Source organism: Boleophthalmus pectinirostris, unplaced genomic scaffold, assembly GCF_026225935.1.
Source record: "Boleophthalmus pectinirostris isolate CB_2022bp ecotype Guang Dong unplaced genomic scaffold, ASM2622593v1 HiC_scaffold_3, whole genome shotgun sequence".
Classification (NCBI taxonomy): Eukaryota; Metazoa; Chordata; class Actinopteri; order Gobiiformes; family Gobiidae; genus Boleophthalmus; species Boleophthalmus pectinirostris.
In genome coordinates, this window is record NW_026571299.1 from 33,336,067 (window position 1) to 33,353,162 (window position 17,096).

General features: G+C 37.2%; 1 protein-coding gene and 1 pseudogene across 2 annotated transcripts in view; both read right to left on the minus strand.

The window, feature by feature from the left end:
- The window catches only part of LOC110168673 (guanine nucleotide-binding protein G(i) subunit alpha-2), a 51,191-nt gene that overhangs the window by 5,091 nt on the left and 29,004 nt on the right, over nt 1–17,096 (minus strand). For both annotated transcript variants that reach the window (XM_020934150.2, XM_055160078.1), the window contains exons 3-7: nt 12,109–12,250; nt 9,555–9,715; nt 3,912–4,040; nt 2,160–2,289; nt 523–676 (exon numbers count right to left, since the gene is read on the minus strand). In XM_020934150.2, the coding sequence (XP_020789809.1) occupies nt 523–676; nt 2,160–2,289; nt 3,912–4,040; nt 9,555–9,715; nt 12,109–12,250 (716 nt within the window). The remainder of the gene's footprint in view (nt 1–522; nt 677–2,159; nt 2,290–3,911; nt 4,041–9,554; nt 9,716–12,108; nt 12,251–17,096) is intronic.
- On the minus strand, nt 9,316–9,433 carry LOC129411163 (5S ribosomal RNA; annotated as a pseudogene).

A 17,096-nucleotide genomic window follows, 5' to 3' on the forward strand; every position in this document is an offset into this window, starting at 1 on the left:
CAGAAGAAAAATGGATGGATGGAAGGTATTAATTAGAAGTTTTATTATCTGGCTTCTCATTATCTGATTATGCATTGTTTAATTGGAAAAAATAATATAGAGAAAAGGTAAATAAATCTTAGTAGTACCAGATCTTTGTCATAAAGTAACATACGTCATGTATGTTATAAACTTTTCCCATCTCTGAAAAAAAACACTACTGCCTTTATACTAAAAGTGATTTTGATTCTGATACTCTGCTATTAACTTTGATGTTCACAGCCAGAATCATTAAGTCTTATTGCCATTGTCAGCAAACAGAATTCACAAAAAATTAAGAACTTGTTTTAGTGCCAGTTAATAATAACAGTATATATAAGATATGATAAATTAAAAAGGGTAAATCAAAAATTGATGCACTGAAGATTCTGCACTGTTGTTCTGCCCATATTGTACATTTTGTATAAATTCAGTACACGTAGATTAATTATGGTTCAAGTGTATCAACTTGGGAACACTCTTGGAGCTAGTACAGTATTTTACCTGTGTACTCGGGGAAGCAGATGGAGAGTGGGCTGCGGGTGATCTTATCTTCAAACAGGTCCTTCTTGTTGAGGAAGAGGATGATGGACGTCTCTGTGAACCACTTGTTGTTACAGATTGAGTCGAACAGCTTCATACTCTCATGCATCCGATTCTAAAGCAGATACAGACAGGAAATATAGATTTGAATGGCAGGTTTAAACCTTTTTACAGTAATTATAATAATTCAATAATATCATATTTAAATTAATTGTATATTATTAGATAGAAGATAACTTCCTAGAAAGGTGGAATAGGTCAATAGGTATGGTAATATACAATGATCATTTTAAAAATGTTTAGTCTCAGAGCAGTTTAATCTTGAATACTTGAATACACCAATTTGGTTACATACAATTACTTCACCTGTACATTCAACTGGTTCAAAACTATCTGATTATTGGTGGATTGACGGAAATGACATTACAATTTTAATAAATGCAGCCTTATTCAAATTTCATTTCTAGTTATGAAGACAAAGTCCTTGCAACTTAAAACATTCCACCCACTAATACCATACTGAGGAAAAAAAAAAAGTATGAGCTCAGCTTGTCATGTTCTGCTTGACTAATGTATAAAGGAATCCACCAGGGGACAGTGTTGCTTCAGATTTGACTGAGGGGTGGTCTTGGTCAGCTCTCTTGAGCACCTGCTTTACATTCAAGAAGTGTTATGGAGATGAGGGTCAAATGGTTGTAGTCAGTTGAAAAATGGGCCAAGATGATTTTATAACATAATTACGCTGCACTGTAAATGGGTCGTTAAAGTCCATTGATTAAGTTTTAGCTCTAACAGATTCCCATCATTAGGACATAATAATGAGGGATGGGCAAATGTAAGTGTGCAGCAGCAGTATGGAAAGTGAAGCCAGCTTTTACTTTTAATCAGCCATGACAGCAAACTAAAATGACAGTAGGGACATAGATAAATTTGATTGACATTTAACTTGTGTATGAGCATATATGTTAAAACAACAAATATTATGTATTTCAGAAATGTGATGTCACAAGGTCCCACAAGATACAACTGCAACAAGATTGTGCACACATGTGTTAAGTGCAGATGGGTACATCTCTTGAGAAATTGTAGTTCCAAAAATATTAAAGCAACACCGTGTAACTTTCTGGAGGTAGCGCCTACTTCATTCCATTGAAATAGAAAGTTAAAACAGATTAGTTTCATGCCATACTCAAAAGGAAAAGGAAAAGCATTTGCAAGGAAAACTTCGAAAAAGTAAAGACTCATGTTTTTCAGTCCAATAAAAACATCCAAGTTGGAGAAAAACATGCTTTATTTTTTGGCTCAAAACATGCACAATGGGGCTTTAAATAACGAATAATATCAAAATCTGGTCTCGATCTCATGTCTTGTCTTGTCTTGTCTTACGGGAACTGTGTCTTGTCCCACCCCTTGTTTATTTAGTTATGATTGTAATCTCATATGAGAATAAAAAAAAGGCTTACATATTTCAATGGATATAGGCTATAAATTGTCGAAATGTCGAGGGTGGAAGAATATAGAAGACATTTTAATGGTACCGAAGCACTGAACATTCATTAAAACAAGTGTAATGACTTTTAAATACTGTTCATACATACCATCTCCTCGTCTTCTGCCAGCACCAGGTCGTAAGCGCTCAGAGCCACACAGAAGATAATGGCTGTAACGCCCTCAAAACAGTGGATCCACTTCTTCCTTTCGGAGCGCTGGCCTCCGACATCAAACATCCTGCAGGCAAACAGCACAATGCATTTGGGTCAGAACAGTGGCAAAGAACCAGACAGAAAATGGACAGAAAATGGACAGAAAATGGATGGAGAAGAGGTCATTTTTAGGACAAATGACAAATTGAGGAGGAGAGCTAGAGTGTCATGGCGTCCCTGGATGTGCATTAAGGTTTCATGAGGGAGCTTTCACAATGGAGGAGAGGACAGGAGGCGACTGCTCAGATTTGGTTAAAAAAAAAACAAAACAAAAAACAGTAGAGGTGGAATGTGTTCAAGTAAAAGTGCTGTTACTAGGAAATAATGACATGTTTTAATCGTCTTCAGTTTTTTTATGTAGCCTTACACTTTACATAAGATTTAGACTGAGGTACATTTTAAATTCAAAAGCACTAAATATATACATAAATAAATGTAAATAAATCTGTTCTGCAGTGGGTCGTCTCCTGGTCTAAACATGAGAATCACATCTTTCATCATATTGATTAACTGTCCATGTTTTATTCATAAAGGTGTGCCAAAAGGTAAATATCAGGAACAGGCCACAGAGGGTCAAGGCCAATGTACTCTTTGTGCAGGACCCAAGCTTGGATAAACAGGAAGGGATGTATCAGGAATATAAAAAGGATAAATGTAAAAAAAAAATCAATACATAAATGATGATCTGTGTACATCAGGAAACTGACTGAAAGAAAGGGGATAAGGACAAAATATAATGTAACACATGAACTATTCAGACGAGGTGTTCTTTGGAAACAGGATTTTTTTCTTTGTATCTAGGTAGGTTATGAAATATTTGAGCACTTGAATCTTTCATGCAGGCATTATTAAGAGGCCAATATGTGTGTGTGTGTATATCCATTACTGTCTCAGCTGGAGCTCAGAAGAGGCCCGGGCACTTTTAATGCAGGACCTATTGTTCCATGTAGGCAGTGGAGAGTAGCAAGGTTAACATTGTCAGAACATGTTCTTCAAAACACTTCATTCAATGTGAAGAAATTCAACATTAAAGGTGTTGTACCTGATTTATACTGAAAAACGGTTTGTAGTGGTCCAAAGTTATTACACTCTTACCTTATGCATTCCAAGCATCCTAATTACTCACAATAATAAGTTTATAAAGAGCATTTCATAATTACACCATTAACCCACTCAGACATAATTGCAAAGAACACATTTGTTGCATAGTCTATTTTTACTACACTATACTGCTACACTGCTGTACACAAACAGATTTTTACAATATAATTATCACATCCAAACATCATTCTTACTAATTTATTCAAACTTTATTGTCCATGCCTAATTTATTCAAACTTTATTGTCCATGCCATTTCACTCTTTGATTCAGTTAAACAACTGAAAAAGCTTGCATGGCCTGTTTGACACTTAATGTTGTGGCTTAACAGCTTTGGTTTTTACAGAGCAGCTACAACCTCGTAATTTATCCCACACTACATACAACCTTGATTTAATTTCATACTCTCTCAACCCTATTTGTACAAGCAATTCATTCATGCAATCTGTCCATATAAAGCAGACAGTTACTGTGTGGCAGGCTACATTTCTTGCACAGTGTTGCATTATGGGGGATGTAGTCTAGGCAGTGGGGAATAGGAGTCTTACTTGAAGTGCAGCTCTTTGAAGGTGAAGTGAGTCTCCACGATTCCGGTGGTTTTGACCCTGGTTCTCAAGACGTCCTGCTGTGTGGGGATATAGTCTGCTTTGGCTATCCTCTCCAGGTCGTTCAGGTAACTACAAGAGAAATATGCAAAAATGGTTAGACTAGAATAGAGTACAATACAGTAGAGCTTATCTGTCCACTTTGCAGCAATTTTCACAAGTCTCCACACTATACCATAATTGAAAGGTACAGTGCAAAAGAAAAACGGTTTTGGGTTAGATGACTATTGTGTTGAAAAACATCCAATCCTAAATCGCATAAAAAAGTCAAGCAGGTCAATGCCAATTTCAGCGCGATTTCAATGGGCAACAAAAACACACCCATAAACTGCATTGAAGGAAACCACAAATTGGGGAAAAACAGGCTAGACTTTTGGGACTAGGCGTATCGCAATACACAGGGTGAAACTGTAGTGTATTTCTATGTATTGCCAAGTCAAAGCTCACTACCTATTTGTCTCAGTGGGAATGCCATACTGCCTCCGCAGTATGGCATTTTAACTAATATATCTCACATTTGTTCATTGTTTGTATTGCTAAAAATGTATAATCACATGTATTGTGAGCAGGCTTGTCTCTCCAGAAATCTGACCTGAAACTTGGCCTAGAGGTGTCACCTGCTTGTCTCTATGAACATGGATCATACTGTGAATGCCATACTGTGAACACAGCAGGCAAAATAACATCTCCATGGAGACATAAGCAGGTGGCAGACCCTCCACCAGAAATGTTACACCTTGAACAAGGCTGAAGTATCATTTCAAACAGAAAACAGCCTGTTTTTCGTGGTTTTGAGAGCGTGCAGCCTGTTCTGTTCTATTCAGTTCTGGGACAGACTGTCGGTCAGTGGGGGAGTGTTTCAGCCTCTTCACTACACTCCACACACAGTCACACACGCACACACACACATGCACACACACACATGCACACACACACACTGCCCCAATCTCACCAGCTCAAGTCCAAAACCAACAGAGCAGCAGAGAGGGCTGGACAACCAGAGCTTCACACAGAGTTACAACATTTCATAATAACAAATGCAATCATAAACCACACACTTGCTAATTTAAACTGAGAGCAACAAAATACCCTTCTTTAGGTCCCATATTACGCTATGTTCTAATCTGTGTTATGTTTCCCATCACAAACACGTGGAGTTTTGTTCACATATGTTTAACACACAAACCCTGCATGAGAGTTATTTTCTTTAACTGAAAACACTCTCATGTGGTAATACAGGACGTGCCATCTTAAATCCCATGCACCTTCACTAGAATCATCTGGATAATTTCAGTCCTGGAATTTCCTATCTCTAATAAACAAAAGGTAAAAAGGTAGTCATTAACTTGAAAACTACCATTTCATGAGTATTTTGAGCTTTGGAGATGTAGACTAATAGTGCAGCATTACTCAAACCTGCAAGTGCAATAAACTTAACTCCAGGTATATTTTTAACGAAGCAACAACATTCTTACATTCTAATATAGCTTTAAAACCTTTAATAAATTAAACTAATTGCCACAGCTGGACTAACCTTATATTTCTGTATCTATGGGTTTCAGTTTGTTATAAGTGATACTTTGAGGAACATTCAAATTATATAATATTTTGGTTTTGTGAATTACTATGCCAATAGTCATCATCATTCTGAACCCTATCAATAGAACACCAGTAAAATGCAACACAACCAATTAACACATCATTATACTGTACATTTCTCTGACCCACTTACGATTTACTGTAGTCCATTTTCCCTGCAGAGATGTTGACCATAAATAGCATATCATCAGTTCTTAACAGCAATCAACTATTTCTGTTTTAATATGATGTATTTACAGGAGCTGTCAACATCATAAGTGAGCAATTTAAAACATGTAATAAATAGAGATCGACTGATGTGTTTTTCCATAGCTGCTTCTCATACAGATTGTTTAGAATATAGAACAACCAATGACCCGATGAGTCCTATCCATATTTTTGAGCAGATACATATCTGGGACTATTCTGATTGCGTTCCTCAATTTTGATTACTTTCCTCAATTTGTGGCCATACCAGCTTGTCAAAGCCTGATCACTTCAGATCTCAGAAGCTAAGCAAAGCCCGGCCTGGTTAGTACTTGGCTGGGAGACCACTGGGAAAATCAGGTGCCACAGTGGGGCGCCAGTCACAAAAACTAGCGTTATGTCCTTAGGCAAGGCACTTCAACCACATAGCCTAGTATGAAAGCGGTGTGTGCGTGAGTGATGGTAGTGGTGAGAGGGATCAATGGCGGAGATTGGCAGCCTCACTTCAATTAGTCTGTCCCAGGGCAGTGTATCTACAATAGTAGCTTACTACCACCTGGTATGGAGTGAATGATAATGCTCTGTAAAGCATCTTTGAGTGTCCAGAAAAGCTCCATATAAAACTGATGTATTATTATTATTATTATTATTTATTATTAATTGTGCAATTTAAATTCACTATTAACTCACCCACTGCTCTTTTTTTTAACCATAAACCCATAAGGGAACCGTGTAGTGACATTTTGTGCAGTTTTCTCTTCTTATTAAAGTGTTAAAATAAAGCTTTGTGTCTGTGTTTTAAGCAGCAGATCGACCAAAACTAAATAGGCTATGTGCTGTGATCAAGTAGTTATAAAAGCATTAGATAGCTTGCCATGATAATTGCTACATAAACTTATTGTTTAATATATGAAAGCTGGAAAAAACATTTTGGGGTCAATATTTATCATGTGTACATTTTTTTTTTGCATTGCTGGAGAAATTTTGGTAATTTTTTGGCAATAAACAATAAGATTTAAGCAGTAAAAGTGTTTTAGTCTTCTATTTACTTATTGTAGCTCATGATTTTTTAAAATCAGTATTGTACATTTTGTCTATAGATGTCAAAATTTGTTATCATGACAGGTCTACCATTACCGTTTGAGTTTAGCTAACTGACTGCAGTACCAAAAGTATTGGCTAGTCTACCACATCTACAACTGCATCTATCTTGTAACTACATAAGTGTGAAAATCCATCAATTGCATTTAGTCTAAAATTTAGTACCTAATATTTCCTAAAGGCAGACATTGCATTTGATTAGGAAACTATATTCAAGCATTAAACCAGTAGAGAGACACAAACACTAAATGTAAGTTATAGAGTAATTTCTTGGTTTGTTTTGATCTTTGGGGATGTGAGAGTGTTTCACTGCTTAGTATTAGAGAAGATAAAACCTCTCCATCAGACTTGTCCCCATGGTCAGATATATTAATCTGCCTTTATGAAAAATTATGTGTGTATAAAATTTCATGAAGCATAAAGCAAATATGTAAGCCTTATTTTATACTTCTTGATTATAAAAAAGAAAGTCAATTTATAGCTCTAACTCTTGTGGAGGGTCCTCCACCTGCTGTGTCCAAGGAGACGTTGCTTTGCCCTTGTTTTACACCATTGGTATTGGACTGATCTATATCCATGGAGGAAAGAAAGTGGCAGCATAAGGCAACTAATAACATAAGTGACAGTAAGAACACAGATTTTTCAAAGTATTTTTGAGCAATAAAAAAACAACTGAATAAATGCAAGATAGTGCATAAAGGTGAATGTAATCTGGTCTAAGTGATAAATTGTAGGCCTTTTAAAATATAAGTATTTTGTGACTAAATTAAAAGATCTTTTATCTTGTTTCATGGTCTCAAAGTGCTAGGTAATGTTTATAAATTTGTCTTTGTGAGCAATTAAGCATATTAGGTGCACACCCATTTTTCTGTGTGTAAAACCCATTATGTATTTAAATGCATTCACATTTCAGGTGGTGTTATGCCATTTTTTGCCATATTTAATCATCTGAACAAGAAGCAGCTTGAGATACAGATGGAATAAATAGACCACAAATGCTTAATAAACAGTTGTGCATTTTCTCACTTGGCTACATTACCATTTAAATTGGTTAAACACCATTGAATGTATACAGAAGATGGTTGCATATTGATTGACATTCATGTAGTTAAATGTGCTAACAGCTGTAGTGTTAGTGAAGGGAAGAGTGTGTTCAGAATAAAGAATCACATCTGGTTAATACTGGTGGGAGTATGTTAAAGAGTGAATGTTACAGAATATTAAGGAGGATCACAACATGAAGAAACATGAAGCACTGAGGCTACATGTAGTTAGGAGGAGGTCATTTTGTAAATAAAAAACCATGGTAGAAATGCTATGCTATGCTCATCTTAAAAGACCGTGATAAGTCCCTAGTGCAAGACTAAAAAGGATTTAAATAAATGCTCCATTCTAATTCTAATGACATAACCTAAAGCGTGCACAATAGGCTAATCCTATAGCTTTAAACTCCAGAATCTGACCATGAAACTGGTTCAAGATCAGGAGAGGAGTCCCCAGGCACGGGAATGCGGTCACCTGCTGCACCTGACAAGTTGTCCCAACAGGTCTGGGAGATGAATCACATGGAATGGACAATTTAGACTTTTGGGGCAATAAAGTGGACCTTAAAATTTAGGGTGGGGCATTTAATCACAATTTTCTAAAGCAGGGGTCTCCAAACTGCAGTCCGGGAGCTATCAGTAAAGATTTCTGAATTATAAGTATTGTGCGGAATAACAAAAATTTGATGCTTAACTTTGTGCAGGCATCTAACTGTTCCCCATCTAAGGCTTACTGTGGCTCTTATATTTACTCAGTTTCTTGTGATAGCTAAAATTAGTAGCTCTCTGGTATTTTTGTTTATATAAGTAAAAAGGTTGGAGACCCCTTTTCTAGCCTAGAGAGGTTTTGATTAAAAAAAATAAATAATAAAATCAATCAATCAATGTCAATATCTGTCCCAGAGGGGGAATTCAAACACACTGAGCAGTAAAATACAATAATAGAAAAGTCATGTAGCAGGTAGGATCATCAGCTCCCGTGACAGGCCAATTTAAGGAGAGTAACAGCCCTCTGGACAATCCATACTATGCTGCAATTGGTTAAATCCACCTGTGACTAAAAGTTAAATAAAGTACCAATATTCTAAAAGTAATTGATGACCAAAAGAAATATTTTAAACTGTGTCTGAAACATAATAGACAGCTACTTTATGGGCATAACTGGCTAGTCTCGGCTGTGTCGTTAAACCCTTAATATTTGTAATTTTCAGAAGTTCTATGGGAGAAATGAATGAAACATTTACTTCCAGAGCACTTCTCTGGAAACTCAAAGATACTTTACAGAGCATTATTCATTCTCTCCTCACTCAATGTGGAGTGAGGTTGCCAATCTGTGCCATCGGCCCCTCCGACCACCACCAACACTTACACACACATACCAGGGAAAGTGGGTGAAGACAGTTTTTGTAAACGGCACCCTACTGTGGCACCTGATTTCCCCAGTGGTCTCCCATCCAGATACTAACCAGGCCTGGCCTTGCTTAGCTTCTGAGATCTGATGGGATTAGGCTTTGACAAGCTGGTATGGCCACTCCTGTGTTTTTTAATTGTTCAGTTCCATACAGTGAGACCTTTGATGCTGCCATATATTTAAACATGATAAATGTTCACCAGCCAAAGACTTGATATTGATTGTGACTTATCAGTCCACACTCACTATGCGGCAGAGTCGTTAAGCTGGTACTCTCGTGAGCGGGTGAAGCAGTTCTGGATGCCCGCGTCAGCCCACAGTCGTCGAATGACGTTGGCGAGGTCGTCCGGCAGAATGTCCTTCTCTTCTGCTGTGGCGGCCAAGACAAACAGCTGCCGAGCATCATCCTGGAGAGGGGAAGATGGGGGACAAGATCAGGATCAAATACACACTAATCACTTACTTTTTTAAATTTTATCTTATTGATCCCAAGTATTAATCAATATTTAAACTAGTATAAAATCTAGATACTCATTTTGAATAAGTAATGATACTGAGTGAAAGAAAAATAAATCTGTCCTTTATGGAATATTTTAATGTGGTCTATAGCAGAACTAGTATTGAGACCACACAGTAATATTAAAAGAAACTACTACCACCATTTTGTATTGAAAATGTATTTATAACTGTGGTATTAATATAGGACCTTTATTTCAGTTTAGACAACACCTATAGAATGTTTTCAGAAGATAGAAAAATAAATCCAGATATTTTTGGTATATTTACTGTCCATCAATGATTTGTGGGTCAATCTGGGGTGAGTTAGCGTTTGTTTTTTTTATTTTGTGATGCATGAACATATGTTTTAGTTTTTATTTTATTCCTTCATTTGTTAAAAGTGCTATATAAACAGTTTGTTCTCTATAGATGACATTGTTTTACTTACACAATCTAAACAGCAGCATTCTCTATATCATAAAGGCCTATAATGGACTGTTTACAAGTTTGTTTGTGATAACTTCTATTAAATTTGTTAAGCAGTGGGCTGCAAATGAATGATCAGAGAAAATGAGGTCCCATGTTGAGATTCGCCACACATAGAGCACACTGCTCCTCTGCAAAATGCATCTTGACAGTTTCTCTCCATTCTCTGTGTTACTGCTAATTAATTTGCTCACAGCAGCTTTCACAATAACATGATTTATTCCAGTCTTCAATGTCTGTTTGTACTTGTAAAGCTGGTCTTCACCATGTCGTTCCGGTTTAGCTTGCATTTATTCAGATAATGCACAATAAGCAAATCACATAACTAATCGCGGAAAAACAAAAATCTAAGCAACAGAGCATTTTCCCTGCAGAATTGACCAATGTAATAATGCCATCAATTGCACTAAGAGGAATATAACTTACAAAAAAGAAAAACAATAAGTGTGTGTATGTTTTAATGAGACTGCGCTAGCTGAAAGAAACTTGAAGCGATGGCAAGTATATGCATAGTTTCGGGTCACAAATCAGCTGAATTTGCTTTTGGATGCTGTATTGAGTTTGCTTCCAAAATGCGCTTATAGTTGCTTTAGTTGTAAATAATGTCTTTAAACGTTTTTGGCAAGAGAATGCTTTTTACACTTTATTTTACACTGTTCTTCTACTACTGCTTCTGTATACATACTATATCTATCTATCTATATAGTTGATGGTGCTGCCTTTCGGACAGGACTCCATTCTTTAAGAGTTTTTATGTGAATGTGATTTATTTAAATAAATGGTTTAAAAAATGATTTGTTCCAAGTATTTTTGAACACTGCAGTTTCATTATGGCTTGTGCTTAAACCAGTGGTAGTAAAATTCTGAGTAGTGATGAGTCTGCAGCATTGCATCTTTGAACAAGTATAGTATACTTCCAAATAACATAATATTATAAGCAACTGTATTGTGCGAGGAATTTGACGTAAAATGCATTAAAAGCCAACTTCCAGAAACATGGGTATAAAAATTGCATCTGGTGATCTAGTAAACATAACCCCACTTTTAATGTTGAAATGCCTTCACTAAGAGTTCCTAAGAACTTTTTGACCACTTTTTTTATCTTTGTCACCGTAAGTTTTTATACTACAAGCATGGTAATTTTCACTGTCTGCCAACAATTGTAATGTTTTATTTTGTGATATAAGGCCAGCTTAAGCAAATGTGATCATCCAAAACAGGCCCATGTCACAGTCAGAGCAGTTTAACCATTTTAGTGTGTCTACATTGGATGAAGATGGATGAGAAGACAAATGAACTGTGATTCCACTTCTGTAATGCAATGAGCTGCATCCATAGTGACACCAGGCGACAGCACAAAACAACAATCTACCAAATCTTCTATCATTTCCAGCAAAAAATAAATAAATAAATAAATAAAAATTTGCTAATTTAAATTACGTTAGTTCTTTCTTTCAAGCTTTTTTTTATATCTCCAACATATGATTTTTGCCTCTCCCTTTGCCAAGAATGTTCCATGGTATAGCATTAAACACATCTCCATGCAGACAAGCTGGTCATGCCATCATGCCAAGTAACAAGTCAGATCTTTGGAGAGATGAACCTGCTCACAGCAAAAATCTATGTTATTTAAAACATTTTGATCATTAAAAATATCTGTAATTGAATAAATGTATGATGGATAGGTCTAATGCCAAACTGTGGAACATTACAGCCAAAGCAATAGCACAAGGCAAGCAGATAAAGTGACATAGTGAACCTTTAATGTAAATATATTCACATTATTTCAGCATCTCTAACAGTTCTCTTGTCTTACTTGTCTAGCAGCGTCGACATAGTTGATCTTGAGGGACGCCATGGCTCTGACGATGGCCATGATGGACTGGATGGTGTTACTGTAGACCACGGCTCTGTACTGCTTACACTCGTCTTCTGAGTATCCATCTTCATGAATGATCCTGAAAGACAAAAAAATAGATACGTTTGGGACAACATTCAAATGGAGAGGGATTTATACATACTTTATGAACTAGAAAGGGACAAAACTGAAATTCTATCTTTGGAATTCTAGTCTTTTTTAAGAAGGCAAAATGAGATGATAATAGATGATGATAGTTAATGTATACTATGTGAAAGTCACGAGATTTGCCTTGTTTCTCCTTACCCCAGCACCTGTACATGTACAACCATTTATTTTTTGCTCTTGACTATACTGTAATGTGTGAACTTCTGTGTTCACGCCATTTCCCATGTGGATGAATAAAGATTGTCTAACTAAAAATTATTTTTCAATTTACTGTTTTTTCATAGGATGCCTTGACTCAACCCGACTCAACCTTACAATCTACACTCAAATGAACTTTAAACACAAACTCATTAACATAAGTTTAAGCAGAGTTGCAAAACACCTTTTCCTATGAATTATGCAGACTAATGCATTTACTCAGCCCCCAATCAGACGACCTGAGGCATAGTATTGACTCTTTACTAGAACAAATAAAGTAAATCGTCGATGTTGAAACGCTCTCACATCAAAACAAGTCTACAGCGGCGGCCTTTGTTGTGAAAAGTGCTGCGTCTCCACTATCCTTGTGTCTGGGGGCAGCGGTTTGATGCAGCAGAGACTGGTTAATACCTATTGTTCTCTGCCTCTGTGTTTTTCATGGTTTTTGGTGTTTTTCAATGCTTGTGCAGTATCACTACATGAAGCGAGCAGTGAGTCAGCTAAGTGTCGTTAATGTGCAATCACAAGTGTGTTTCCTGTCTCCAGATCTATGCAGATTTCATGAGGCTCTAAAGAGGAAGTGCAGACAGGGCAAATCCAGACAAGCTTCAAAATCTACAGCCTACTGCTATTCTTATTACTTTTACAGTCAAATCAAATGCAATGTGAAAATGTTTATTGTCTATATCTTTCTTGATACTTCAGTGATGTTTAACATACAGTATGTGCACTGTTTATGTAGTGTTTATATTGTGTAACGTTTTTAGTGGAAAGTGCGTCAAATGCTTTTTCCCATGGAGGTGTTACTGCCTTGTCTGGAATGTTTCTATCTTCATGGACACTAAATCAGACCAAGTTACAGTTCAGATCTATGGAGAGGCAACCCCATTCACAGTCAGAACAGGCATTTTTGAGCTATAAAACCACCAGTTATTTCATAAAGGTAAGGTAGAGCTGCTTAATGAACAAAAAGATATCCACAGAAACAAGCAGGTGACGGATCCTCCACCAGAAAAGTTGTATGTTAATGTTTTATGGTAAGCTTTTTGCAGGTTTTCCAATGTGTTTGTTAGTTACAAATGTCAAATAAACTAAGCTAATATAATCAAAAGGAAACACATTTTTGTACAATTTAGACATGCTGTGTCCCTTTCAATTTTGTATTATTCAAATATCTAATCAGTTTTAATACACAGTCAACAAAACCAAAACATAACACAAAATGAAAACAGTGAGGCATAACATTAAAGAAATTTGAATAGAAACACAGATTTAGACAGATGCACAAAAACTATCCCAATACACAGTCACTGCTTTGCCCTTCCCTCTTCCATTTTTTAATAATTTATAATAGTAAAATTTGTATTCCATTAACAGATTTATTGAGAGTGTTAAAGAACAGGCAATTACATATTCAAACTAATTTATGAGCAAAGGAAACAATAGTTAACTGCAAAATTGTCTGATTAAAATGAGGAGGAAATGCTAATTACAAAATTGTGTTATGTAATGTAATGCACTGTCAGTGTTCCACAAGTGATTTTGTGTCACAACTTGATCTATGTGTACGCAATAGAAAATAAAAAAAACACTGTATTTTCCATCTTCATAAAAAATGAATTGAACGCCTGGCTTGCCCAGAGGAATGTGAATAATTAAGCTCTGTAGTCCTGTGTGTGTCTCTTCTCATCGGTGTCTCTCACACAAATGGGAACATGGCTTTACAATCTACCTCACCAAATTTTACTAGACTTTTGTGAGCGGTACCTAATTTCTTTCACTTATGTTTATGTAACCAGATTCACAAATTCTATATTAAGCTGAACATTTACCAGCATACAGGTATTCATTTTCCCAATATTAGTTAAAGGTGCATTGTGTAACTTTTCATCTGCTTGTTTTTATGGATATGTCACTGCTCTGCCTGGAATGCTCCACAGTATGACACTAAACAGCTCTACCTTACATTTATTCAATTACAGGAGGTTTTATTGGTCAAAAATACAATATATTGCCCAAAACTTTCACTCACCAATCCAAATAATGGAATTCAGGTGTTCCAATCACTTCCATGGGCACAGGTGGATAAAGTCAAGCACCTTGGCTGCACACTGTTTCTACAAACATTTGTGAAAGAATGGGTTGCTCTTAGGAGCTCAGTGAATTCCAGCATGGTACTGTGATAGGATGCCACCTGTGAAATTTCCTCGCTCCTAAACACTCCTAAATACTCCAGTCAACTGTCAGTGTACTATAACAAAGAGGAAGTGATTGGGAACGACAGCAACTCAGCCACGAAGTGGTAGGCCACGTAAACTGATGGGGCAGGGTCAGCGGATGCTGAGGCGCATAGTGCGCAAAAGTCGCCAACTTTCTTCAGAGTCAGTCGCTACAGAGCTCCAAACTTCATGTGGCCTTCAGATTAGCTCAAGAACAGTGCATAGAGAGCCTCATGGAATGGATTTTCATGACTGAAGATGCATCCAAGCCACACATCACCAAGAGCAATGCAAAGTGCTGGATGGTGTAAAGCACGCTGCCACTGGACTCTAGCGCAATGGATGAGTCTGGGTTTGGCGGTTGCCAGGAGAACAGTACTTGTTTGACTGCACTGTGCCAAGTGTAAAGTTTGGTGGAGGCAGGATTATGGTGTGGGGTTGTTTTTCAGGAGCTGGGCTTGGCCCCTTAGTTCCAGTGAAAGGAACTTTGAATGCTTCAGCATACCAAGAGATTTTGGACAATTACATGCTCCCAAGTGTGTGAGAACAGTTTGGAGATGGCCCCTTCCTCTTCCAACATGACTGTGCACCAGTGCACAAAGCAAGGTCCATAAAGACATGGATGAGAGTTCGGTGTGGATGAACTTGACTGGCCTGCACAGAGTGTTGACCTAAACGTGACTGAACACTTTGAATTAGAGAGGAGGCTGAGAGCTAGGCCTTCTTGTCCAACATCAGTGTGTGACCTAACAAATGTGCTTCTGGTAGAGTGGTCAAAAATTTCCATAAACACACTCCTAAACCTGAAGGACAGCCTTCCCAGAAGCGTTGAAGCTGTTATAGCTGCAAAGGGCGGACCAACGTCATATTAAACCCTATGGATTAAGAATGGGATGTCACTTAAAATCGTATGCGTGTCAAGGCAGGTGAGCGAATACTTTTGGCAATATAGTGTACCTAGAAAAACAGGCATTCTGACTCTGATGGGGTCACCTCTCCACAGATCTGACCTGTAACTTGGTCTGGTTTGGTCTCCATGAAGATAAAGATTAATACCATACTGTGGAACATTCCAGACAAAGCAATATAATCTCCACACAGAAATTAATTTAGTGGACCCTCCACCAGAAAGGTTACACAATGCACTTTTAAGAATCAAAGTATTAGGAGCTTTATGATGTGATTTTTATAGTATATAGGGCAACTGCATAATATCTTTGTGTACCACTGTAGTACCCCATTTACCCCGTTACACTGACCCTCATTCATGGGTTTCAGTTTCCTGCTATATGCAATATAGTATTTTTTCATAAACTGTTTATCACTTTGGAAATGGTCCTAATGTTTCATCATTCTGAAACCCATGGATACCCAAGTTTAGGACAGGAACAGAAAATAAAGGATTTGATAAGATAAGGGGCGGGTCATATGCCGACAGATGTATTTCACAAGACTTGATCATGATTCATGATGATTGTTGTAACAATTTGTATTTACTACATATGCTGTTTTTACGAAGCAAATAACCATCTGCTTCTTTCATACTTCACTGTGATTAGTTAAAAAGGTATTTTACTTTTATGGCGTATTAACCTTTTATTGTTTTGCAAATGCTATATTTGCCAAAAACAACATGTCATCAGTTTCACTTTTGTTTTGATGCTTTTCCCTCCTTTTGCTCGCTGTGTAAATCACTCCCCCTTCAGAGCGCCATCACAACACAATCAGTATTCATGCTGCTAATGAAGCTACATTGCATCAAGTTTCACAAGTTGTGGTGTACACTTTTGGATCATGCTCTTGTAGGCTATAATATGGAGAATTGTCGTGTGGGTGCATGGATGACATGTGCTTGTGGGCTGAGCACTGAACAGAATTTTACAGCTAAACATACTGAGAGTTCAAAGGAGGGCATGGTAGAGATCACAAAATTACTCAGACATGCACATCTAAAACCTCGTCAGATACATTTTTAATGAGGGAACCACATTATAACATGGCAGTAAAAGAACAGAGTATCAAGATACAGTCAAGACTACAGTTTTTATTTTCTCGTTGATAGGACCAGTATTTCTGGAAAAATCCACATTTAAATTTTGGAATGAGTTTGTACAGAACATTAAACCTAAAAGCATATGCCTGGCTGAAACACTTGCACGCAGGCTACCGCCATCAACAGAAACAAGTGCAATGTCCGTGCGCTAAACTAGGACTTAAGTTTTACTCAAATGGTGAGAAAACAGTCATTTACTTTCTATAACTTGGATTATAAAGATGAGAAGCACCTGAGGAGAGAAAGGAGGAAAGGTGAGGAGCTGCAACTGCAAGAGCGAGAGAGGGGGAGCAGTCAGACAGCACCCG